This window comes from Schistocerca nitens, chromosome 8 (assembly GCF_023898315.1).
Source record: "Schistocerca nitens isolate TAMUIC-IGC-003100 chromosome 8, iqSchNite1.1, whole genome shotgun sequence".
NCBI classification, from domain to species: Eukaryota; Metazoa; Arthropoda; class Insecta; order Orthoptera; family Acrididae; genus Schistocerca; species Schistocerca nitens.
Window position 1 is genome coordinate 19684351 of NC_064621.1, and position 27927 is coordinate 19712277.

A 27927-nucleotide genomic window follows, 5' to 3' on the forward strand; every position below is an offset into this window, starting at 1 on the left:
CAAGTGCAGTGAGGTTGACGGACATCATTTTTATTGCATTAATGTGGTATTTACAGGTAATCACGCTGTAACAGCATGCGTTCTCAGGAATGTTAAGTTCACAAAGGTACATGTATCCCATTGGAACCCCCGAAATAAAATGTTCAAACGTACCTACGTTCTGTATTTTAATTTAAAAAAACCTACCTGTTACCAACTGTTCGTCTAAAATTGTGAGCCATGTGTTTGTGACTATTACAGCGCCATCTATCGCAAAGCGAAAAAAGTGGTCCAAGTAAAACATTCATATTTCTTTACGTACTACACGAATATGTAATAAAAAATGGGGGTTCCTATTTAAAAAAACGCAGTTGATATCCGTTTGACGTTTGGCAGCGCCATCTAGCGGGCCAACCATAGCGGCATCTCGTTTCCCCTTCCAAGCTAGACAAGTTTCGTTCTTTGTAGTTTTTTCGTGAGATATTTGGCCCGGTCACGATCAATGCACCGCACTGTATTTAATAGAACCACCACATATGCTAGATGCCAGTATGCAGACGGTATTTGTTTTCGGTATATATATCGGAAGACAGGGAGCGGAAAAATCTTATCGAGTTCTCAGTCAGATGAAGTTAGTGGACCTTTTAAAGTTTTTTCTCTGTTGGATGATACAAAATAATGATGATTGGTGACAGACGTGAGGGACGCAGATCTTTGGAGTGTACTACCTGTATCTAGTTTGGAAACACATCGCAGTGAAGTACCAAAATCCGCATCCTTGTTCCAGTTCCTGTATGATGTAGTACATTCCCTATAAGAAACATCACTGTAATTGTTCGAACTGTCTCTTGTACTACGTTGTGTTGCAGGAGAAAGCTTCGTTTTGGCGCTGACCTTACACATCGTACACCGTTGGTGGACATACAACACGTCCCATTTCCATCTAGTGGTCGAAACATGGTCCTGTCGCATTAACTGAGCTCGCTCTGTTTATACACGCATTGCAGAAAATTGGTACAATCACATACGCAAAGCTGCAGGAGTGGCAGGGACAAACTGAGGAGGACTTTCAAGATGCTTAGGGACTATCTGAAACAACGTTGGAGTTTTACTGTAGCAGATAGGTTCGAAAAAGGTGACTGGTTTCGAGATATGAGGGTGCCATGAATATTATTCAATAGTGGCTGTAATCATTAAAAGATATCTCTATAGGATCCATCGCAGGTATGTGGTTGAATGGGAAGACTTGATTCCAAATTAGGTACAGCATTTCTACCAGAAAGTGTAACACTCTCAGCGACTCTTGTATGTAGCTGCAGAACCAAGACGGCTTTTTATGCAGGGTGACAGAAACATAGTCGTTGTGATCGTGTTATTAATAGCGCAGGCCTTATGCGTAATGTATGCTGCTGGCGTTAGAATCCTTCTGTGGTCAGCTTCGTTGGCGGAGCTACGCAAGGTTTTCCTATTACCACTGAGTGATCAAAAGATGGGCCTACTGCATTGACTCAGCTCACCCTGTCTCTACACTGGTTGCAGAAGGTGGTGGATATGGTGCTCCATGACTTAAGTCAGCACATGGATGAAGCTGCAAGAAGGCGGGGCAGAGGCTGAGGAACAGTTACAAGATGCACAGGAATTGTCTAAAACCACGGTGGAGTTTTGGTGTAGCAGTTAAGTTCGAAAACGGGGACGTACATGGTGAGTGTAATCCGATTACTGAAAAAGAAAAATTACTCGCCATTCAATGTTGTTGTTGTGCTCTTCAGTCCAGAGACTGGTTTGATGCAGCTCTCCATGCTACTCTATCCTGTGCAAGCTTCTTCATCTCCCAGTACTTACTGCACCCTACATCCTTCTGAATCTGCTTAGTGTTTTCATCTCTTGGTCTACCTCTACGATTTTTACCCTCCACGCTGCCCTCCAATACTAAATTGGTGATCCCTTGATGCCTCAGAACATGTCCTACCAACCTATCCCTTCTTCTGGTCAAGTTGTGCCACAAACTTCTCTTCTCCCCAATCTCCCCCACCTCCTCATTAGTTATGTGATCTACCCATCTAATCTTCAGCATTCTTCTGTAGCACCACATTTCGAAAGCTTCTATTCTCTTCTTGTCCAAACTTTTATCGTCCATGTTTCACTTCGATACATGGCTACACTCCACACAAATACTTTCAGGAACGACTTCCTGACACTTAAATCTATACTCGATGTTAACAAATTTCTCTTCTTCAGAAACGATTTCCTTGTCATTGCCAGTCTACATTTTATATCCTCTCTACTTCGACCATCATCAGTTATTTTGCTCCCCAAATAGCAAAACTCCTTTACTACTTTAAGTGTCTCATTTCCTAATCTAACTCCCTCAGCATCCGCCGATTTAATTCGACTACATTCCATTATTCTCGTTTTGCTTTTGTTGATGTTCGTCTTATATCCTCCTTTCAAGACACTGTCCATTCTGTTCAACTGCTCTTCCAAGTCCTTTGCTGTCTCTGACAGAATTACAATGTCATCGGCGAACCTCAAAGTTTTTATTTCTTCTCCATGGATTTTAATACCTACTCCGAATTTTTGTTTTGTTTCCTTTACTACTTGTTCAATATACAGATTGAATAATGCATAGTGACTCTCATTTAATTAATTAGCATATCAGTCTGATATCAGTGACTTGCCGCCTTGGGAGTGTAGGCGATGGCTAGGGCACCACGGATAAGATTCTTCATTTGGCTTTTTTTTCGTTGCGGCAATATCTTTTAACGATATTTCAGTCATCCATCTTTACAGGAGGAGACAATCATCGTAATAAAATCAGATTAATCAGATTAGGTGACTTTGATATAGACGCAAACTCAAATAGTACAGTAAACTTGAAACTCAGTGATGTACTGACCTCATGCAATCTTTTAAATATATTGAACTCTGACACCAGAGTGACGGACACATGTTCCACTAGAATGGATGCTATAATCGACAAAGGTGTTATAGATAAGGTAAATTACAGTAACTTATATTTTCTTTATTCTGACCACTTCTGTCAGGTGATAGAATACAAAAATTCAGTTGTGCCTAAAATAACAAAATTTGTGCTACAGAAACGAATGCCGAATACCTCAAATATTAATGCTCTTAAAGACAAACTACCGAATGAGAAATGGGATTCTGTGTACCAGGTAAAAGGGTAGGATGAGAAATGGAATGAATTCTACTCAACGCTACTGCGTCATTATGAATATAGTTGTCCAGTCAGAGAAATCCAGAAGGTAGTTAAACACTGTCAGAATGGAAGTAATCCTAGACTAAAACTCCCAACAAATCTGATTAGGCTCAGGCAGAAAGTACATGATCTAAACCAGCTTTATAAAGCTACTAATATGCAAGATTTCAAGGAAAAATACAATAGGGCCAAGCAAAATTTTAAAACTGATATAATTAACCTAAGGGAGCAGGTAACAGCAAAACAATAGAACAGTCTGACAACATAAGCAAAGCATCTTGGAAGCTGATTGGAAAATACCGAAAAGGTCTCAACAAGATCAACAGGGAACAACTCAGCATAAGACATGATGGTAACATTATAAAAAAACCAGATACTATAATTAATATTTTTAATAACTGCTACATTTCTGGCGAACAATCAACCCACATTATACATTCACAGGTAGAGATAAGTGAACCGTATTTGAATTTGTGGAAGTGAATGAGAACGAGGTTCGCATGGCAATATACATGCTAAAGAAAAAATTTTCATCTGGATGGGATGGCGTATCCAGTGCTATTACTAAAGCGTGCTTAAAAGAAATCTCTAAACCTCTTACTCACCTGATTAATTGCAGCATTAGAGAAAACATGTATCCAACCGTTATAAAAATGAGTGAAGTGAAACCAGTGTATAAAAAAGGAAGTAAGGAAGATGTCTCCAACTACAGACCAATATCATTAATTCCCACTTTTAGTAAGATATTCGAAAGCATTATCCTTTCTCAGCTAAATGCCTTTTTCACAAAACATAAACTGCTTGTAGATTCGCAGCATGGCTTCAGAAAAGAGCTAAGTACAACCACAGCAGTTACACAGTTCATCCATGAAGTTTACTGTCTGTTGGAGCAGAATATGCAGACTGTAGGTATATTTTGGACCTGACAAGAGCATTTGATACTGTAAACCATAGGGTACTTCTTAAAAAGCTAAAATCTTATAGTATTGGTGATCAAGCCATGAATTTTATAACCACATAACTGCTGAATCGTAAGGAAAACATTAAATTGTCGTACAAACAAGATAATAAAATCATGAACTCCCAGTCCACCAGTGAACCTGTATTACAAGGTGTACCACAGGGCTCAATCCTTGGACCCTTTCTCTTCCTTATATATATTAACGACATTGCACAACCCATTAACTCCCATATTGTAAGCTATGCAGATGACACGTCAATCTTATTCTATGCGAGTGAATCTAATGAGCTAGAATCTCTTGCTACTAGTGGTGTAACAGAAGTAACAAAATACTTCAGTGATCAGGGACTCAAGGTGAATGTCACCAAATGTCAACTACTGACATTTAAAACAGGCAGTTCTCGCCAAAACAACATGAACAGTGCGCGTAATATCTCTGCAACAGAGAATTGTAACTGTAAATTCCTGGTTGTGTATGTTGATGAAAATTTGCAGTGAACATACCACATTAATTTTGTATGTGGAAAAGTCAGTAGTGCCATATATCTTGTCAGCCAGATTGCAAAGATAGTTCCTAGCCGAGCACTGAAATTAGTAGATTATGGAACACTTTACCCCTTTCTCAATTACGGATTTGAACTATGGGGATGTGCAGCTGATGTACATTTAAATAGAATACTACTACTACAGAAAAGAGCAATAAGACATATATATGGGATGGGACATAGAGATTCATGTCGTGAAGTGTTTGTGCAGCACAAATATCTGACAATATGTTCTCTTTACATCTTCAAAATAGTTGTACTTTTTATAAGTCAACCAACAAGCTATCAAGGGCAGTGATGTACATGATCACAACACTAGAACAAAATGTAACTATTTCCGTAACAGAACGTTAAAAATGACTGATAGAAGTCCATATATCAGTGGTTTGATTTGGTATAACAAGCTACCAAACTCTCTAAGAACATACACAGGAAATGTTTTTAAAACAAAATTAAAATCTTTTCCAACAGAAAAATGTTTATATTCTTTAAAAGAATTTTAAGATAGTGATTGTAACATGAGGCATTAGCATATCAGTTGTAATGTGATAAATGTAAAAAATAGACATAATAAGCAACAGCTACAGAATATAGTGTATTTTATAAGTGTAATTATAACCATAGTATTAAGTCTGACGTTTGCAAAAGCCATCATTATGATGGCTCCACGCAAAGAAAATGTAAATAAATAAATGTGTTACCGAATGCATAAAGTGATACATAGTATAAAACTTACATTTAAAACTGCCCTGTGCTGTTACCTTAGGAGACTTCGTATGTGGCGAGACATTTGGTTACCTCAAGAGAGAGTTCGAAAGTGAGGTGGTGTGCAGTGACAGTGGTAGATCTTAGCACTCCCATCATGAGCCAAAAATGATTTTAGTATTCTAGTCCCGTGATGCATGATGTGACAGATAAGGAAAGATATTTTACTACGTGATGAAATAATAGTTAGAGGGAACATTCGTGTACAGGATTTTCAGAACACTTAACGATAGTTTAGTACCATGAAAACGCATGTATTGTTCGATTTCTTATATCTTCGAAAATAACTCGTATAAACGGGAGGAATCTACATTTCGCGTCAGAAATTTGAGGTGTACGGTCGTTGCCTCGGATTGGGTAAAGCAGATTTTTTTAAACTGGATTGTGTGTGTCAGGGTGGAATTGTTTAGAACTAGTGTATACATTCAGGCTGCAGCTGCTCGTTTCGCAGTGCAACACGACTGCCTGAAAGGGTGGTCACAAGACGTTGGCAACCAGAAGAAATGGATTAGTTCAGCCTTTGACCTGTACATAGAATGCGCCTAGCCATCTGATCTTGCACTTGGCAGCGAGGGCTGGCTAACTGACCAGTGTACCAGATGATCGCAACAGAAGCAGACGTGTGTGAGAAGATTCAAAATTATGGACGTTTGCGCTGGACACATTGATAACATCTCAACTGCAACCACTCCAATCACCCCTGCATGCCCTCGCCCTCCATGACCGGTGCACTGCGCACCACGCATGTGCACGACTGCGATTGCGGCCGCAGCGGAAATTTTCACTTACCTCTTTACGGCGGCGCTGGCGGAGTCAAACGGGGGATGGGCGCGCTCTGTGTGGGCGCCTAGGAGGTGAGTGCACAGGATGTGCGAGTGTTTTCAGCTGTCTCTGGCATCCAGCCATGACGGCTCATTGCTATGGACTGGATCGTGGTTTAATTGTGTCGTGTTTAGTGCTTCTCAATACATTGCAGTGAAGTCTATCTTGCAGTGGTATTTGCCGATGTCTCTACTCCAACATGCAGCAGAATCTTCCTCCCTCCTTCCAAATGTAGCGGACTGAATCAATTTAGACCGTCTATAGTACTTTCAAAAACCCAATCACGACGTTAAATTCCCAATTGCTCAATTTATTGTTTCCGATAGTTGTATTGTGTGCACGTATGCATTTGGTATGGGTGGACGTGACCGGCACGGGTGTGGGTCTCTCTCTCTCTCTCCCTCTCTCTCTCTCTCTCTCTCTCTCTCTCCCTCCCTCCCACTCAGCACAGACGGGGCTCCCTGCAGTCAGCACAATTCATGATCGCGAGTTTGTGTCTCCAGCATTAGGCAATAGCATACAGTATTCTGTCGAGACATGAAAACCTGTGACACCTTCGAGTTATGTATGTGACAATATTTTGCAGCACCAGCTGTTATAACTCCTGAAGCAGTTCGTGAAATGCAACACAAGAAACTACAAGAAACTGCGCCAGGAGGACTGGGGCAATTCAGAGTCCACGGTGGAATCGATTCCCAATCAGCCATTTGCCTCAGAAGCAGTTCGCGCACACATCGGTATCCCAAAGGGGTTTACTGGGTAAACGCTGCTTTGTTTGCAGTTCGGTCTGACCACAAGTGGCGGTCAGAGCTGGCCTGGCTGTGGGGTGCTGCCGGAGGAGAAATGGAGAAAGAGCACGTGTCTCGGCGGGAATTTCCCGGGTGCTTTTGTTTGGGGATTAGTGCGACATCCGGGTTGTAAGGCACGGGGCCAGAGTGGCCACACTTGGACAGGGGGCGTGGCACGGCCGCTGACTGACGTGTTGCTTTGCAGAACCCCGAGCGAGCTGCACATGCGGTGACACAAGCCAGCATCGGGTGCGAACCAGCGGACATGGGACGGCAGATTTTTAATAGCACAATTATGTGTGATGTGTGTTTGATGATGGTATTCCTTTTGCGATCTGGATAAACAAAAGCGATCGATTTAATTACTTTTTTACAAGACCTGCATCTTCCCAAACAGCAGAGAATGATGAGCAAGAGAAATCCAACCCCTCCAAACCGAGTTTTTGATAAATAAACAATATACCTTCTACTATGTAGTTGAATTTCCTGTCATTAGAGCTTTCTGCAGCACAGAGCTGTCAATTTCTGTGTGGGGGAGAGGGAGAGTGGAGGGTGGGGTTGCGGGGTTTACCAAAGGGTAGGGGTTAATTTAATTAAGTAGTCGACCAAATTGATAGAGTGCGATGGGGCTATTTGAATAACACAGACCTGAAAGTGTACCTATATCAGTGAGGGGGAGGGGAGAGAGTTGGAGGTTTCCTGTGGCGTTGGGAGGAGCAGGGGGAGGGGAGGGGAACAATAGGTTAAGAACCTATCAATCAAAAAAGAACAACAGAATTGCCACTGAATGTATACTTGCTCCTGATGTAGGCAACTCATATTAACACAATACACCCATATCGGCCTTGTCCCACTACTGTCATCATCCTTCATTCATCCCTGCTACTGACTTTCTCACTTCATTAATGAAGATTTAAATAGAAGTTTTCGTAATTTCCAGTGGCTTATCTCCATCTGAGGTTCCATACCAATGTCACTCACTAGACTATTGCTTTCATGACTATTACCATTCAAAAGTTGATGATTTGTCTAGGAACGACTAACACCTGTTGGATATTAGTCCACACTCATGTCACTGATTTAAATAAACGTCCTCTTAATGTTTAGTCACGTTCCTATCTTTGTTACTGAAGATGACTGACATTTAATCAGTTTTCATCAGAATGTTCATCACTCATAAAATGCACACAAATGCTTAGCATACCAAGGTCAAATATGCCTCTTCAGTTCATAGTGAACTTCACACCAAAGATAGAGAATGGGGCTGATAGAGAGTGCCCCATCTGAAAAATATACTTCTCCTTTTATCCGAATGGTCTCCTATTTCTCTGACAGTAAGACACATGTGTGAGGTACACCCTTCTCTTAGTATTACAAAGATTGCTTTTTTAAACAAAGACAGTGGCTTTCTTAATAACTGATTATACATAAGAGACATCTTAATATTTAAATTGGTGAATGCCCACTTAGGACAAGGAAGCATAAACAAAATGTATAAAAACCATTACTGCAACACCACTTACAAACAACCCATTAACGAAAAGGCAACAATAACAAAGGTACAGAAGAATTCTATCATCCCATTATGCCTGAATACTATCGATGTAGTATCAGGTTGTCATTTCCTCATAAAAACTAGATCAAGGACACATCTCACTATGAAATGCACAAAGTGCTACTTCTTGCTGCTAACTCCCGTATCTGCTTCCGATTCGACTGGATGTATCAAATAATTTCCGTTTGAGGGTGTTGCAGCAGCACATACGCAACATATTGCGACTCCATTGCGTGTACACTGGATGATTCTTATTAATGTTTAAAAGCCGCTGAAGTGACACAGATAACGCTGAGACAAGTCATAAGAGACATTGTGCCACAAATGCGGGAAATGTCCGAAAAGCGGATGTGTCGAGCAGATGCCATCACACGAAGCGCGTCGTCACACGAAGCGCGTCGCCACACGTGTAGCGGCCGGACTTGTCGATCCTACTCTCACTGGAGGGGGCATGCCGCACGTGGTTCTGCTGGGCTACTCGGATTTCGTAACTGGCTTAGTCTTGTGTTCCCACCACTGTCCACTGTGAGCACTGCCATACCACACTGGAAAATGCAAGAGTGTAAACAATGGGGCGATGTGTAGCACTGCCCCCTGTCAGCGGGGCTGGGATCGGCAAACCCATTGCTGCGGGTCGGCGAGGTATGTCACCCAGTAACATCACATGTGCAACATTTCTCATCTACTTTTGAGGTGTTTCCCGACGTTTGTGGCCCTACTTGTCTCTGGGATTTTTTAACTGTTAATAAGAACCATCCTGTGTAAGCACCGACATGTAGGCAAGGGGCTAGTGCGGCAGTCATATTTTTCAGGCATGTGTGAGGTAAATGTGGAAACGTGAACTGTGGCGAGATTATCACCAAATTCATCCAAACGGGAACTGTGTCTTGCTGTTCTTTTCTTAGCAGTGGAAGAATCCACTTGGGAGAGGACAATGTGTATGGGGCAGCATGTCTGTCAGAAACCGCCATTGTGGAATGATGCACGAAGTCCCTTGCGGTTGCGATACGACTCAAGAGACCAGTCAGTCTGGAAGGCCAGCCTCATCCATTACAGCTAACAAGAAGTAGGTGATGATGATGTTCTGAACTTTCCCAGGCAACTGTCACTCCTTCAGCCCGCTGAAAAAAGGCTTGAAGGGCGAACGATTCTTTTCAGACAAGGATGTGCAGCAGGCAGTTAGCGACTTGTTCACGTGACAGGACAATGTGGTTTACCAAATTGGTGCGTCATTGGGATCATTGCCTCAATGGTCACGGCTATTTTTCCGGACTGGCATGCCGGCTCTGGAATGTACAGCCTTCGAACAGAAACTTTTTGGTTTCTTCTGATACAAATAAGTACATCACTGATTTGCACTTCTTTCCAGATGTCAAATCATAATAGAAAAAGACAAAAATAAACTACACACTATTGGAAAACCTTGGGTCCAGGTCATTTATGTCTTCTTCTACATTGGTCTATTGTACTTGACATTCTTCTAAACAAACACTCAATGTAACTACACATTGGATCATAAACAACATAAAAATGATAACACAATAAGAATATCACATCAATTACCATACTGACATAATACACAAAGCATTACTCACGTTAGGAATTACACATATGGTTGAGGGCATTGATACGTCTCATTCGTCTAAAGTATATTGTTTTTTTCATGTACTCACCCTCTTTCGATTTTGGCATCCTCTCTTACAATTTGGATAGATTCTCATCCTTCAATTTCTTATCTTCATATGCCGCAGTCAGGGATTCTTCGTATGACATTCTCACTCCTGATCACTTAATCTATGCACCTGTGAAAACAGCATGTATATCAATCACACGTTTTCAAAGGGCTCTGGCTCTACGACACATTTACTCTGGCAGGCATTTACTCTGGCAGTCCCCTCTGCTCCTCCGCTCTAGGAAGCGCTCACCTCTACTTCTGCACTGACATGCATTTACCTCTGCTCCTCACATAGCACGTTGCTTCCTTTGCATCTGGCACTGGTGATAAAGGACAGAAAAAACTCAAAGCGGCTGCAGAAGTTACAGCTGCTCTACACATCTACCCTCCAGACTCTTGTTCATCAGTTTACTCTCGAAACTTTTTAGATTAGACACATTATTTACGTCATGAGATCTTTCCGTGCCAAGTGCCTCTTTCTCAACCACATTTGGGTGAATAACTCAATGGATCCAAAATGGCTCACTATATATGTAAAAAGATTTATTACATAAGAATTTTTGTTTCTAGATGGAGTTTGACCAATGTCTTCTCTCTTTCTATTAAGTGTATGACGCATATTGTGTCGTCGTAATTGTTTTTCCTCCTCTGCTCTGCTCGTTCAAATGCCGTGTGAACAATTTCAGCGTGTCTATCTCTTCCTGCAGGAGGAAAGTTAGTTACCTCCCTGAACTTCTCATCTGGCTTTTTTATTTTTTTTACCTCGATGGGTGCTATCTGTGTGGCCTCATTTGGTAATTTGTTTATTATATCTTGGAACACCTCCAAGAAAATGTCCCAGTTTCTCTAATGCTTGTGGCAGTAAAGGTGGCACATCCTACTAGTTTCCTTCAGTATTTGCCACATTTGATGCAAGTTAGTATCCACACACAGATTATTGTTATCTTCCTTCACTGAAAAAGGCAAAAGCGTTTGCCATCTTTGTCATTGGAACTGATGTCCATTTTCTGTCAGAAAGCACTCTAAAAGTGCCTTGCAAAGCGTCTTTGCGGTAGCACTGCACAAGGAAGTGAAAATTATATACTTCGACGTTCAATCCGCTGTTACCCTTACACACTGGAAACAATGCCTTATCCTCAGAAGGTGGCCAAAGAGATCAGTCGCAGCAAATTCTCTAATTCTAACACCATGATGGCAAGAAGTATACCTCTGTGTAACACAGCCCATGCTTTCCACACTGATAGGATTTACAAGTTGCCAAAACTTTCCGAATTCTTCTCCCTGTATTATTAAAGTACAGTAACGCCTTTACCTTCGTAAAACATTTCTTTGTACCAAAGCATGGATAGTTTAAGTGGACATAACGGGATAACTTATTCACAAGTCCCCTGACATGCATGAAGTCCAGTTGTCGCCATTTTTTTCTTTTCCTGGAAAAAAATAAAATTTCTAAGGAGGTAGTATTGACATAGCTTTACTTCTTCACTATTTCTGCAGCTCACTTCCAAGTCCTTCGATACTGGATACTTATCCTACTCATGTGAGATAGAGTTGTACCAACAAAATTCTCAAAGGGGACATTTCGTGTATTGCGATGCCACTATCCGAATGTACTGTAACATATTTAGACCATGCGGCATCGGACGTCTAGAAAGTGGAAAGGGGCTATCGCGTGTAATAAGCCTGAATAGGCTTGCTATGTAGTTCAGACTACTACACGGAATTAATGAATAAATATTGGCGACGGCGTACAAGAAATCGAATGTTAAATGAATTCTGATTTTCATTAACAAAAATAACACCTTTGAAGTGACTGAACAGAAAGCACTAACTGGGGTACGTTAATCACGCCTAGCAGTGGAACCACTTTTACGTAACACATATACACACACATATGATAAACACTTGAACGAGCTGTAAGTTAGATTGATCTACACTAACTGTCATTAATGAATTTAATGTTACTGCATTTGCATTGTACTGAGGGTACAATGAGTACTGTGGTGGCAATGAATTCTTTAATTGAATAATCAATGAACACTATAGAACTGATGGTTACTTGAGATGTTAAAAACGTTACTTTACAATCATTTTGTTCTAATGAAACTGAATGAGTTTTTACGTTGATAATGTACTGAAAAGCCACCACATCGAGTTGAACTGTAATTAATGTGGCACAGTACCTGGCGCCTTCTGTCAGTTGTATAATCCGGCGTTTGTTGGAAATTTTCGGCGTTAACTCTGATTATATCCCCTTGTTGCATTAATACGCCGATACTCACGTAATATAGCCTTTTTACTGGTATTGCTGCACACACAGTGATGGATTTGGGATAATAATGAACTATTTTCTGTAAATAATTGATGACACTCGTGGAATGCACTTTGAATCACAAACTTATTATTTCACTCAGACATTACACTGTAGAGAACTTGACTTGATCAATACATAAACTGGTTCACTATGTATAAATGTACTTGTTATGGTGGCAGTATAAAATGCACTGTTCATAAAAACACTGTCGTACGACGATTACTAGTTCGTTGCTTGTGCTGGCGTGAGCTCATCAATGGATCTCATATGGTAGTAAGATCACATTGCAAGACATTGCAGACACTGGTCACTTCATACCTTGCTGCCAGTCGCTGCAGTCCATCGTAAATTACGCAGACTTCCACAAGGCGTGCCATATGCTTTTTGAGCGGAAACAGCAACTATATCGCTCACAAGCCAACTCCGTCGAAATGTTACATCCTGCAAGCCTTATTGTATATATATATATATATATATATATATATATAAAATTAATATTTTTACTATGCGTAATAATATTATCCTAGTTTAATGCTTCTTTATTTCGTCGTCCGAGCGCAGCACTATTCAGATACTGTCATACTCGTAGCGCTGTTTCATTTGACTGCCACCAGGTGGACGCACCTGTGCTTTTGTTTGCGCAACTATCCAACAGATGGCATAAGCGTTCACTTATTCAACTGCTGCGCCTTGGCTATGCTTCGCTGTGGCATTACAGTATCCTATCTTGAAAACATTCTAATGCAGTTCTCTGTCATTCTGAACATTTAGTCATACTGGCACGTGATAGTGTATCTGCTGCCACGTTTGTTTTCCCTGGTACAGTCGTGGACAAAACGAGCGAGACCCCTCGCCTTTTCTTTATGCTGACCCGCACGGCTTTAAAGTCTGCTACACAGCATAACAGGCAAGGCGACGAAGTGCTACCAACATACTATGCACAGGCGTGAAATTGACAAACTATCTGAATTTTTTTAGACTGTTTTCAATGATTTGTAAGACTATATCAATGCTGATTAGTGTGTTAAATACAACACGTAAATATAAGAGAGAACTGAAAGAAGAAACGCTGATTGGTATGAACTGTACCAAAAAAATTATGAATTTCAACTTATCGACATAACATAACTGTTTCAGTAAGACAAAGAACCCCAGATTGTTACGAATTAGCAAAATATTATCCGCATTGGGCCGCGAAACGGTCTGTGTCAACGTTCAGACCAGTCATACTGGATTACTGTTGCTGACCTACCATGAAAGTGTGCAAATTTAGCAATGCGTGAAGATTCATAACGAAATTCAGTTAAAAATCTTTCAGTGCCACACTTAAGTCAATTCCATTATTGACAGAAGCGGAAAAAGTAGGCAGTAACATGTATGAAATTCTACAAGAGTGTCATATTGACATCCACAGGGCACCAGTACAGAATAAAGGTAGCGATAAAACGTATTGGGGGCGCGAGAATTTCTTAAAATTGCTTTGCTGATGTTCTACCCGCCTCCATCGAGATTAGAGCCAAAAACAAACCAGACCTTCCTTTCACTACGCTAGCAGACAACCCAGGCAAACAGCCCTCTATTATTACCCCAGACATGAATAAGCCGGCAATTTCGCAATGAAAATGGCAAAATGATCTGCAGTTTCTGTTGCATAGAGCTTTCTGGACTCAAAAACATGAATTTTCTTCCTTTATGTCACCGCTTATGTGACAATCATTCGGGATGTTTATCGAAATAACAAAATACAGTTATTAGAGAGTAAATTTAGTGGGATAATTCTGCACCACCCCAGGAAATAAATGGCTACATAGCTGCCAAACGTATTCTACACTGTTTCGAATTCTCCACTAGACTCGCCACAGCCAGAATACGTTAATTAGCCGAAGTGTTTCTTAAGCTAGCTAGCAATGGGAATGTTCGCACTTCTAAACCGCGGTGGCATTAATACTGAGATGTGAATTACCACGTGTATAGGCAAATGGATTCTATTTGCATTCCTGTAAACGTGATTTAGATCGAAAGCGTAGCTACGACTAATACGGTGATGTATCGACTGCAAGTAGAACATTTCGAATAAAGAGTAGGGGGTGTTATTTATGCGGCCCTCATCTTCAGTAGCTGTCGTAGCTGTTTTCGTTGTTAGGATTTCGACACCTAAACCGGTAAAAACGGAACCCTTCTACGACAACGCAATCTAAAGATACGGCCGTTTATGTAAAGAAAATTTACGCGAAAGGTCAAAAAATGGGTTCAAGAACTATGCGACCAAACTGCTTAGGTCATCAGCCCCTAGACCTAGAACTACTTAAATCAAAGTAACCTAACACGCATCGATGCCCGGGGAAGGATTCGAACTGACGGCGCAAGCAGCCGTGCGGTCCGCGGAATGACGCCGTTGAAAGCACGGCTAACCCGCGCAGGCAAGCTGTTAATATCATCTGATGTTGCTAACAAGTTATTTAGTTCTGGTGAATGATTTTCTGCGCAGTTCATTTAAGATAGAATAACTAAAATATATTAGATGTTACGGAAGACGAAGGACGCCTAATTCATTTCCCTCTCTTTATTTATGATTTTAGATTCGCAATCTGAGCATACCTATTATCCATAACCACACTTTAGCGCCACACAGGTATGTGAAAGAAACACATTGGCGTACAGTTTTAGACATAAAAACTGACCGCCGGTCGGCCGCCACAGAGACTAAGTCCGAGTCGTTCACTTAACGTGGCCAATAAAACACAATCTGGCAATGCGGAAGTGTTAGGAGGAAGTGTTGTCTACTTCCGAGATGTTCTCGGATTCTGTGAGCCCGTGGTCTAGTGGTGCCCGAACGGTAGTTCAGTGTGTTCGGTCAGAGGGCTAGCTGCCCTCTGTAATAAAAAAAAAATAAAAAAAAAACTGAGTTAATGGATCAACAACGAACTGAAACGGGTGTCTTTCGACGTCCGCCCCGAGCAGATACAACGAACGAAAACGAACAAAATGATATAAACTTCGTGCATCCTAAACTTATGGTCACCTGTTCGCGTCCAACTTTTTTTCTTTTCTTTCTTTTTTACCATTTCGGTCTAAAGCTATGAGTCTGATTGAGCATCGAAGATAATTCGCATAACATTCTACCCACCAGCAATAACAAGTATTCCAGAAACAACTCCGCAGGACAGCTCGCGGCTGCGTCGCGATCATAACAGCTTACGCTCGAGCGTTTCCTCGCGCTGCAGCGGCTACCGGCCACCGGCCAGACGCCACCCGCGGCCTGAAATCCGGCGCCGCCCATGTGAACGCGGCGCCACGCTCTCAGTGTATATATCAACTGTCATTTTCGAATTTGAAGTTCTAGTTATCATCTTGCAGTTAAGCACTGGATTTTGCATACTTGAAAATCATGAACTACAGTTAAGCATTGTAAAATAGAGTCGCAAGTGGAAAGAGGTGTAACATCTGCAACACAACGTTTACTTTTGGTATAACAGAGGGGTGAATGCAGAGGAGGCAGCTAGAGAGATTTGAACTGTGTTTGGAGCGAGTGCTTTTGGAAAAAATACGCCAGAAAAAGATATTCGTGTTTCAACAAAGATCGTTCTGGCATGAATGATTTTTCACATTAAGGAAGTCTCGACTACTGATATATGTGATAGATTACCATTTTACCATCATGCGACATTTGCATTCAACAGGCAAAGTTCAGAAGTCTGGTGTAGGAGTACTGCATGCTCAAATTCGAAACAACAAAAATCAACGGAGTGACTATTATTGAACGTCATCAGGTCGCTCATCGAGCATTCCTATGCAGTTCTGTTACTGGTGACGTGTCATGATGCCTTTATCGTTAACTTCCTAAGAAGAAATGAAAGGGGGAGCCCCACCAAAAGACGTAAACTCGAGGAAAGAGTAGTGTGAACGTAATATTTTACATCTGATAAATCCAAAAGTGTGTTTTGGGCTACGAATTCTGCCCCCAGGGTATGTGCAACACAGCTGGAATTTGTTGCCAACAACTGAGACACTTTTCGGTATCAGTGTAAGAAAATCGAGCAACAAAGCTACATCACCTGTACTACTGCATGATAACGCACTATGTTGATTTGAGAAACAAAACTATCCAGGAGATTGATAGGAAGGTCGTCTCTCAGGCACTTGTATTGATAGGGAAGTCCTCTCTCAAGAACTTGTCCCTCTCGTCATATATTTGTAAAATTTTACCTTTCCCGCTCTTGATCGATCAACCATCAAGGAAATTCATTTCTAGACGAAAATACTCTTATAACTACTCTGGTTTAATGACTTCGTTAGAACCAGTAGGTTTCTACAGGCGTAGAATTTGTTAACAACTTTAGCATTGTCAGATCGTTTTAGATATCGTGAAAGAAAATTCTGCTGCTGATTAATTTCTCTTTGATAATCACTGTTGCGTTTAGTAAACTAATGGAAAATGCAATTAAAATACTCACTGTACTATTACAAATTAAATTCAGCTTACTACAGAAACATCACGACGGCAGTCTAACTTAATGAAGCATTAAGTGTCTGTGAGACGATTGAGCCTATGTTAACACGAATTAGTAGGATATTACCGACTATTGGCTTCGAAAAGATCTTTATTTATTTCATTTCCTGTACCATTCGTAAGTATTATGAAAATGTGATTTCATAGATAAAATTATGTATTAACAACAACAAAAAATATGTCGGCAGAAAACAAAAATGGCATTATGAATTTGGCAGTACCGTAAGGTACTAAGGGTTACTGAAAGAAGCAAGACGAATTTTGCTCGAGCGTTGTCTTACGATTTCCTTATTGAGATTTTGTGTGCCTGCTTGTAGCTGTGCTACAAAAGAATGAAAAGTCTGGCTTTCAGCGAGTCTCGAAAGGCGTACGAAAGCAGCTTGCACCTGCCAGCTTAGCATGTTACCTGGGAAGTGGTTTTTTCCTAAAGTGGGAAGACATCCTTTTGTGGTTGAATTGTTGGCAAATTGTCAGTCAGTGATTATTTTTTACTGGGGCTCTGAATGAGCATAGTCGTAAGTCGCTTGTTGATGGGCCGGCTGCGGTGGCCGAACGGTTCTAGGCGCTTCAGTCCGGAACCGCGCGACTGCTACTGTCACAGGTCCGAATCCAGCCTCCGTCATGGATGTGTGTGATGTCCTTAGGTTAGTTGGGTTTAAGTAGTTCTAAGTTCTAGGGGACTGATGGCCTCCGCTGTTAGGTCCCATAGTGCTCAGAGCCATTTGAACCTTTTGATTGTTGATGGGTGAGATTTCTTTGACAGAGTTGATGATAGATCTGTGTTCGAGAAATGCAATGCCGAAGACTGGTACGCCTTTCGCTACCTTTTGTTGTATTTTGCTCTTGAAGATGCAATGGTTTCCCTAATGCAAGATTTCATTGTCAGTTAGTCGTGGTTCTTAAAGAGCAAGGATGAGAATTTTTTGTCGGTCGATTTCCTTTGTGAGATTATTTAGTTTTCGTGTTTGGATCAATGTATCGATGTTTACTTTACCGGACAGGACCAGAGGGTGTTGAAGCCTTTGAAAGCAAATATTTTCAGCCAAGCTCATTGAGCTAACAGACGCTGACCAGAGTAACGGTGATTTTCACTCAGACGTGTCTGGATTTTGGGTTCAACGGATTGGGTAGCCGTTCAGGATTGTGTTAGTATTTGGTTCACCCCCTGATTTTGATTTCCTCGGTACCACCCATATGGGGGAGGGTTTCCCCTATCCGCCACACGCGATTATTATTATTATTGTTATTATTGTCATTATGTCATCAGCAAATCCGATATGGTGTATCTTCCCACCACAGAAATAGATGTGTATTGTTCGACTCAGTATTTCCATCACATAAATGTGGGTTATAATTACGTTACATTGTTGCTAGTAGACATATTTCTCAATTTTTCTTAGACAGTTGCTACGTTATTCCATCATAGGAATTTATGTGCGCAGCATTGTTGCAATACAGACGTTAAAATTATCCGATTTCTGTAATTTGATTTCGATACCAGATCGTTATAATCAGATTTAGCCAGGCAGTCTTAATGTGGAAATCCGACTACGACTCTCATCATATGATAGACGGGGTAAACCACATTCTTAATCGGACTGTTGAATATAGATCACTTATCTATGACAGGGCCTGAATTCTTAAACACTGTGGAAAATAATAATCCAATGTGCTTATTACAAATACGTTATTTAAATATAAATATATGAACTAACGAGATAACACTTTATTTACAGGAGCCGAGGCCCATCCATCATAGCAAAGCAGTGCGAGATTGGTTTCAGGGCCAAGAGAGGGTAAAGCTGTTGCCGTTTGTTCCACGATCACCAAACATCAACCAGCTAGAGAATATGTGCCACGTGGATCTACAAAAGCAAGCGACCTTTGGACAAATATAGAAAACATATGTTGGGAGGTAAACCATCACGCTACAATGTCGACGGTTTAATGAAATCAACTCCCCTACGCCTTCGAGAAATCTTACGTAATGGTCGTGGGTGGGGTGGTTACTAAAAGTATAAAAATATGTTCAAATGTGTGTGTGAAATCTTATGGGACTTGACTGCTAAGGTCATCAGTACCTAAGCTTACATACTACTTAACCTAAATTATCCTAAGGACAAACAAACACACCCATGCCCGAGGGAGGACTCGAAACTCCGCCGGGATCAGCCACGCAGCCCATGACTGCAGCGCCCCAGACCGCTCGGCTAATCCCGCGCGGCTACTAAAGTATACTCGACCACAAAACCCATGTGGTCAATTATCTGATAATCGGTCAAGAATTGCTTTGTCGCAGCTCTTTAACATACAAGTCCATTTACTTTCTGTCTCCTCCTTGCAATTCTTGCATGCAAGGTAATTGAAAAAACTCATCCACTCGACGCCAACTGAGGAACTGACTGGTGCATATGATGTTCAACACACAGTAGTTGTCACCCTCACTGGAATCAATGATTGTGTGTGTGTGTGTGTGTGTGTGTGTGTGTGTGTGTGTGTGTGTGTGTGTGTTTTCGTGTTTATGCACAATCTGAATCAATACTATTAGCATTAGAGAGACAACCAACAATAAATATTGCATCAGATATGACTGTAAAGTATTTTAATGCGATGGGAAGTTACAAACTGAATTTTCACCCAACCCACGTCCTGCATATTACGTTAAGTAAGATGTATTAACTACATAGTATCGTTAGCAGAGACAGTGCGCTCTTGTTGTCGAGGCTCGCGACACGTGCAGCGATCGGCAGTGCCCAATGCCGCCACGATTTGTTTATGTTGGCTGAGCGTGGACACTGCAGCAGACGCTTCGCCATAAACAGAAAGAAATCATCTTGGCTCTGACTGCAGTGAGCGGATATCACTGCCTGCGTGTTCTTATAGTAACCAACGTGAGACTCTACTCACAGGTGCCATGGAGCAATTGCAACGGGTATCATGTCATTAGTCATCAGAATATTAACCAGTGACGAAATGTCCACTCTATTTGAATCCGAAGAAAATAGGAACCTTCTCGCAAAGGAATGTGAGGTGATACCAAAATTTATCCAACATAGAAAAATTAACTGCAGGGTTTTCATGTATGCAGTAGTAGCACACAAGGAAATATTATATGTCTTGGAAGCGTATATTTCATTTCCTCTTCTCATATTAACGCCCTTGTTTTAGCATGAAGTGAGAAAATAAACACGAAAAACTTAAGTTCCTGAGAAGCATATGAGTCATTTCCTCTTCTCATATCATAACTGTTGTTTTAGTATGAGGTAAAAAAATAAAGAGTTTAGGGTTCTGAAACATAATATGACACCAGATTCTTATCGTAGGCGCTATCGGAAACGCAAAAAGCAGGGAGCTATCCATTCTTTTGTCCAAAAGTCTGTTTCCTTTCATGCATTACTCACGCTAGGAGATTCTTATTTAAGGATTTGTGGGCATCAAGTTCTTCAGCAGAACAAGCCTTATGTTATTGTGCTAATTACGGTATGGAAAAAATGCAACGAAGACGAGTTCCGCTGGAGCAGTGAGGCTATTTGCACATGTCTGTATTCAGCAATGACCGCCAGCTGCCATAGAATCCTTGCGGCAGGCAACACAACTGTGCGTGCACTTCAGACTTCATTCAGTAAGTCGTCAGGAGATGGATGGAAACGTCAAATTAACGTTGCTTTCCAAGTCGTATTCCATCCAGAATGAGGTGTTATTAAGGTAGTTGAACGTTCTAGCAATTACACTTCTATAATTCCCATATGAGTATTCCGATAGCCAAAAGAACCCGTTAGTGTGAAACCATGTTGTTGTTGTTGTTGTGGTCTTCAGTCCTGAGACTGGTTTGATGCAGCTCTCCATGCTACTCTATCCTGTGCAAGCTTCTTCATCTCCCAGTACCTACTGCAACCTACATCCTTCTGAATCTGCTTAGTGTATGCATCTCTTGGTCTCCCCCTACGATTTTTACCCTCCACGCTGCCCTCCAATACTAAATTGGTGATCCCTTGATGCCTCAGAACATGTCCTACCAACCGATCCCTCCTTCTGGTCAAGTTGTGCCACAAACTCCTCTTCTCCCCAATCCTATTCAGTACCTCCTCATTAGTTATGTGATCTACCCATCTAATCTTCAGCATTCTTCTGTAGCACCACATTTCGAAAGCTTCTATTCTCTTCTTGTCCAAACTATTTATCGTCCATGTTTCACTTCCATACATGGCTACACTCCATACAAATACTTTCAGAAAAGACTTCCTGACACTTAAATCTATACTCGATGTTAACAAATTTCTCTTCTTCAGAAACGCTTTCCTTGCCATTGCCAGTCTACATTTTATATCCTCTCTACTTCGACCATCATCAGTTATTTTGCTCCCCAAATAGCAAAACTCCTTTACTACTTTAAGTGTCTCATTTCCTAATCTAATACCCTCAACATCACCCGACTTAATTCGACTACATTCCATTATCCTCGTTTTGCTTTTGTTGATGTTCATCTTATATCCTCCCTTCAAGACACCATCCATTCCGTCCAACTGCTCTTCCAAGTCCTTTGCTGTCTCTGACAGAATTACAATGTCATCGGCGAACCTCAAAGTTTTTATTCCTTCTCCATGGATTTTAATACCTACTCCGAATTTTTCTTTTGTTTCCTTTACTGCTTGCTCAATATACAGATTGAATAACATCGGGGAGAGGCTACAACCCTGTCTTACTCCCTTCCCAACCACTGCTTCCCTTTCATGTCCCTCGACTCTTATAACTGCCATCTGGTTTCTGTACAAATTGTAAATAGCCTTTCGCTCCCTGTATTTTACCCCTGCCACCTTTAGAATTTGAAAGAGAGTATTCCAGTCAACATTGTCAAAAGCTTTCTCTAAGTCTACAAATGCTAGAAACGTAGGTTTGCCTTTCCTTAATCTTTCTTCTAAGATAAGTCGTAAGGTCAGTATTGCCTCACGTGTTCCAGTATTTCTACGGAATCCAAACTGATCTTCCCCGAGGTCGGCTTCTACTAGTTTTTCCATTCGTCTGTAAAGAATTCGTGTTAGTATTTTGCAGCTGTGGCTTATTAAACTGATTGTTCGGTAATTCTCACATCTGTCAACACCTGCTTTCTTTGGGATTGGAATTATTATATTCTTCTTGAAGTCTAAGGGTATTTCGCCTGTTTCATACATCTTGCTCACCAGATGGTAGAGTTTTGTCAGGACTGGCTCTCCCAAGGCCGTCAGTAGTTCCAATGGAATGTTGTCTACTCCAGGGGCCTTGTTTCGACTCAGGTCTTTCAGTGCTCTGTCAAACTCTTCACGCAGTATCGTATCTCCCATTTCATCTTCATCTACATCCTCTTCCATTTCCATAATATTGTCCTCAAGTACATCGCCCTTGTATAGACCCTCTATATACTCCTTCCACCTTTCTGCTTTCCCTTCTTTGCTTAGAACTGGGTTTCCATCTGAGCTCTTGATGTTCATACAAGTGGTTCTCTTATCTCCAAAGGTCTCTTTAATTTTCCTGTAGGCAGTATCTATCTTACCCCTAGTGAGATAAGCCTCTACATCCTTACATTTGTCCTCTAGCCATCCCTGCTTAGCCATTTTGCACTTCCTGTCGATATCATTTTTGAGACGTTTGTATTCCTTTTTGCCTGCTTCATTTACTGCATTTTTATATTTTCTCCTTTCATCAATTAAATTCAATATTTCTTCTGTTACCCAAGGATTTCTACTAGCCCTCGTCTTTTTACCTACTTGATCCTCTGCTGCCTTCACTACTTCATCCCTCAAAGCTACCCATTCTTCTTCTACTGTATTTCTTTCCCCCATTCCTGTCAATTGTTCCCTTATGCTCTCCCTGAAACTCTGTACAACCTCTGGTTCTTTCAGTTTATCCAGGTCCCATCTCCTTAAATTCCCACCTTTTTGCAGTTTCTTCAGTTTTAATCTACAGGTCATAACCAATAGATTGTGGTCAGAGTCCACATCTGCCCCTGGAAATGTCTTACAATTTAAAACCTGGTTCCTAAATCTCTGTCTTACCATTATATAATCTATCTGATACCTTTTAGTATCTCCAGGGTTCTTCCATGTATACAACCTTCTATCATGATTCTTAAACCAAGTGTTAGCTATGATTAGGTTGTGCTCTGTGCAAAATTCTACCAGGCGGCTTCCTCTTTCATTTCTTAGCCCCAATCCATATTCACCTACTACGTTTCCTTCTCTCCCTTTTCCTACACTCGAATTCCAGTCACCCATGACTATTAAATTTTCGTCTCCCTTCACTACCTGAATAATTTCTTTTATTTCATCGTACATTTCTTCAATTTCTTCGTCATCTGCAGAGCTAGTTGGCATATAAACTTGTGCTACTGTAGTAGGTGTGGGCTTCGTATCTATCTTGGCCACAATAATGCGTTCACTAAGCTGTTTGTAGTAGCTTACCCGCGTTCCTATTTTCCTATTCATTATTAAACCTACTCCTGCATTACCCCTATTTGACTTTGTGTTTATAACCCTGTAGTCACCTGACCAGAAGTCTTGTTCCTCCTGCCACCGAACTTCACTAATTCCCACTATATCTAACTTTAACCTATCCATTTCCCTTTTCAAATTTTCTAACCTACCTGCCCGATTAAGGGACCTGACATTCCACGCTCCGATCCGTAGAACGCCAGTTTTCTTTCTCCTGATAACGACATCCTCTTGAGTAGTCCCCGCCCGGAGATCCGAATGGGGGACTATTTTACCTCCGGAATATTTTACCCAAGAGGACGCCATCATCATTTAATCATACAGTAAAGCTGCATGCCCTCGGGAAAAATTACGGCCGTAGTTTCCCCTTGCTTTCAGCCGTTCGCAGTACCAGCACAGCAAAGCCGTTTTGGTTATTGTTACAAGGCCAGATCAGTCAATCATCCAGACTGTTGCCCTTGCAACTACTGAAAAGGCTGCTGCCCCTCTTCAGGAACCACACGTTTGTCTGGCCTCTCAACAGATACCCCTCCGTTGTGGTTGTACCTACGGTACGGCTATCTGTATCGCTGAGGCACGCAAGCCTCCCCACCAACGGCCATGGTTCATGGGGGGGGGGGGGGGTGTGAAACCATCTGGAACTGCATTAACCTCAAACTGCAAGAGCTTGAGACAATACGTGGACTCTTCTCTTCGCTAGGTGATCTATTACTGATATTTAGGATTCCCTCCGTCCTAGGCGAACTTCAGAGGCGCTTTCCGCTATTCTTGACAAACATGAGAAACTTGTAATCACTGCGAGTTACAACTGCGTGATGATAATGGTTCAGGTTGTCAGTAGTGTGGTGGTGTTATGCTGTCAAACTGCTTACAGCAACGTTAATGGTGGCACACATAATTTAGCGCTGACTACCTACTTAAGTAAAGATAGTGTTGTGACGTCGTCGCTTGTCTTTATTAGGCCTCAGCTTGAGTAATCCGATTTAACGAACATAGTACTACATCCGCGGGCTGCTAATGATACAGTATGACTATAGATATCATCTTGCGGGTATTACATTAATTCAGCAATGAATTGCTTAAAAAAAATTACCCTCAGCTATGCAGCTGGAATGACTCACTACACAGGTACTCTACGTTAAACTTTGTTAAGTGATCAGTTCGCTGCAATCCTGCTTCTACTGTTTGTAAATACTTGTATACTTCAAAAACGGTTCAAATGGCTCACAGCGCTGTGGGACTTAACGTCTGAGGTCATCAGTCCACTAGAACTTAGAACTACTTAAACCTAACTAACCTAAGGACATCAGACACATACATGCCCGAGACTGGAGTCGAACCTGAGACCGTAGCTGTCGCGCGGTTCCAGATTGTAGCGCCTAGAACCGCTCGGCCACCCTGGCCGGCATACTTGTATACTGACCATTCGTTATTTGACTGAATATGAACTACAATCTAATTCGCATGTATACGACATGGGTTAGCGCCGGCACAAAGGTATGACTAAGGATTGGATGCCGTTGGAGTCCCGTTATTTTGATGGCAAGACAAATGTTCGCAAATCACCTCTATTGCCTCAAAAAACAATTGCATCTTAAATATCGAAGGACCGATGGCCACACTGTCACAGCGCGTTGAAATACAGCAACGACGGCAGTTGAAAATTTGTGACCGACTGAGCTTCGAACCTAGACCTCCTGCTTACTAGACAGACGTGCTGACCACTGCACTATTATTTGTTTAAAAAGTTTGAGAAGACTTTCAGCACCAGCTAGGCGGGGGCAAAGAGGGCAGGGGTTGAAAATCCGAGGCCTGGCCACAATGCCTCCCCCATACCTGTCACTGAGCAGCTGCATTATTCACATGTATTCCATGTGTGCATTCATATATTCCTTTAAATTGAAGAACAGAACTGAAGAAGTAATTAAGGTAAAATAAATTACAGATTGTCGCCTCCAATGGCGTGCGTTCCTTGTAGAACGTAACTTATAACAGTGAACAGGGTGAAAGAAAAATAAATAGCAAACATTTATTCAGAAATATATTCACAATTTAAGTTATTATGCACTGGATGCATATGAGGTCTGTAAGGAAGCCATATATTTTTCAACAAATGGAAGAAGTTTCGGAGCCGGAGTGGTTTTGCCAAATTAGAACAGTTCTGATTGTAGAACCAACGTAAAAGAATATTCCAGGAATAAAAAAAGTGAAAGAATATTATTCTGCTTCTAATCAATAAAATTGTCCACCTCTTTGTAGCCCACATAAAGCAATAGATAAAAAAAATTTTAAACCATTCCTTATATTTGTTATTCTTCTTCAGCTTAAAATGTTCTTCTGCAATATAAAACATGCACTCTTCTAAGTTTTGTTTATTACGACGTAAAACAGAAACTGTCCCAGAAGCCACGAATAACTGTTATTCTTTGCGGACGGGTAACATTTCCAGTCGGGCTGTAAAGCTTCAGTTATAGGTATATGACTTTCTTCGGTTCTGTTGATAGTGCTAATTTCTTCCTAGTTCAGTTCGAAATTCTGATTCTATTTTCACATAAGAAGGTGTGCGCTACAGTTTCTACAAGCCCACATTTGTCGCAGTATAGAGATGGTCTCAATTTTATTTTTCATAATCGTTCCGCTGTGGGTATGGTTTCGTCTACAACGTCGCACCGTACGGCACTGACTCTAGTTGGTATAATTTTATTGTTGATATTTTTCCAGACGTTCCTCCAATTTTTTGTAGGTTAATTTACCGGAATTGGTTTGTGTAGACGATGTCTGGTAACATAATCATAGACGGTTCTAGTGTTGGTTTGTGCTGGTAGACGTCTTATACAGCTCCAGTCGCCATAGTACTTTCGGACGTAATCTAGGATGGCATGCTACATTACCAGGAGCGTTCCTGTCCCCAGGCTCTAACGAGAGAAACAGAAGTTTCGTGATGCCTGTCTTAATGGAGTGTATTAGTTTAAAATCACGTCTTTAATTCCAGGTTCTCTGTTTTGCCTCTACAAAGTCGCCGTGTGATAGGATACTTTGAAGATTTCTTTTCCACTCATACCAAGATTCTACAGCTAATATTTAATGTGCTGTGGCCTGCAGTATCGGTAAGACTGCTGCGACATGATAAATTTTGCTAAGTATGTGTGTATTTATAAACTGAACTTTCTGCAGTCAGTCTAACGATCGCATGTCATGGGCCTTCAACAAGGTTCCGATGACATTAAGTTTCCGCTCCCAATTGTTCGTGGCCATGCGCTTGGGATTCGCCCTTAATCACAATCCGAGTTAGAGTCTCTCTTCAGTTACATCTAACAAAAAAATGATTCAAATGGCTCTGAGCGCTATGGGACTTAACTGCTGTGGTCATCAGTCCCCTAGAACGTAGAACTACTTAAACCTAACTAACCTAAGGACATCACACACATCCATTCCCGAGGCAGGATTCGAACCTGCGACCGCAGCGGTCGCGGGGTTCCAAACTGTAGCGCCTAGAAGCGCTTGGCCCACTGAGGCCGGCAGTTACATCTAACCAGTGCGCACCTATTGCACTATTGTAAGAACCGAGATACAGTATTTTGGATTTAAAATTTTGTAAATTTGTGATAAGAACTTATGAGACCAAGCCCCCCGGCCATTATTTCACTCGCTCGCCCCCACACTGTATTCCCGCGTGGGTTCGGAAGATGTCGTGCGTCTAGCACTGAAAACTTTAGATGAGCCGCCGAGACCCAATTAGTTATACAGGATGTTTCAGGAGAAATAGTAAATATTGTAGGAAATGGTAGTATAGACAAATTGCAGAAACAGTGACATATAACATGTGTCCAATTTTTATCGAACATACATATAGCTGGGTTGTAGTGTATCTAGAGGTAGCCCTGGATGGAAAAAATATTATGAACACCTCACATAAAGAATGTGTTCCACTGCGAAAGACAATCTTATAAGCACTAGAAGCTGCTGTAGGGTAAACTGGGGTCGAAACCCAATACTTACTGGATATACACCTCTGCAAAAAGACCATTGATAATTTATAGGCCTATAATATGAACAAAGTCGAACAGAAGGTGGCTGCTAGGGAGTCTGGCAAAGTGCAGAGACTGATCTGCTTTCACAAACAGATGGAATTAGCAGGACATCCACTCCTGTGATTGATATTACGCTAGACATGCCCGCCTTACACCTGTGGCTTAAAATGGAGGCAGCGGCAGGGACATAAAGGCTATAAATTGTAAATAGCTGGATATAGTTAGAATATACGGAATCCCAAATCAGTGTGGCGCTGGTTGGGGAAATGCCGACTAACTATACAATAACTTCTAGCTG

At 41.4% G+C, this 27927-nt stretch overlaps 1 protein-coding gene across 1 annotated transcript in view; it reads right to left on the reverse strand.

The window, feature by feature from the left end:
* The window catches only part of LOC126198861 (uncharacterized), a 71302-nt gene extending 58680 nt beyond the window's left edge, over positions 1-12622 (reverse strand). Inside the window, exons 1-2 of the mRNA XM_049935456.1 lie at positions 12494-12622; positions 10309-10437 (exon numbers count right to left, since the gene is read on the reverse strand). Coding sequence (XP_049791413.1) covers positions 10309-10356 — 48 coding nt within the window. The 5' untranslated portion in view covers positions 10357-10437; positions 12494-12622. The remainder of the gene's footprint in view (positions 1-10308; positions 10438-12493) is intronic.
* Positions 12623-27927: the final 15305 nt, after the last annotated feature.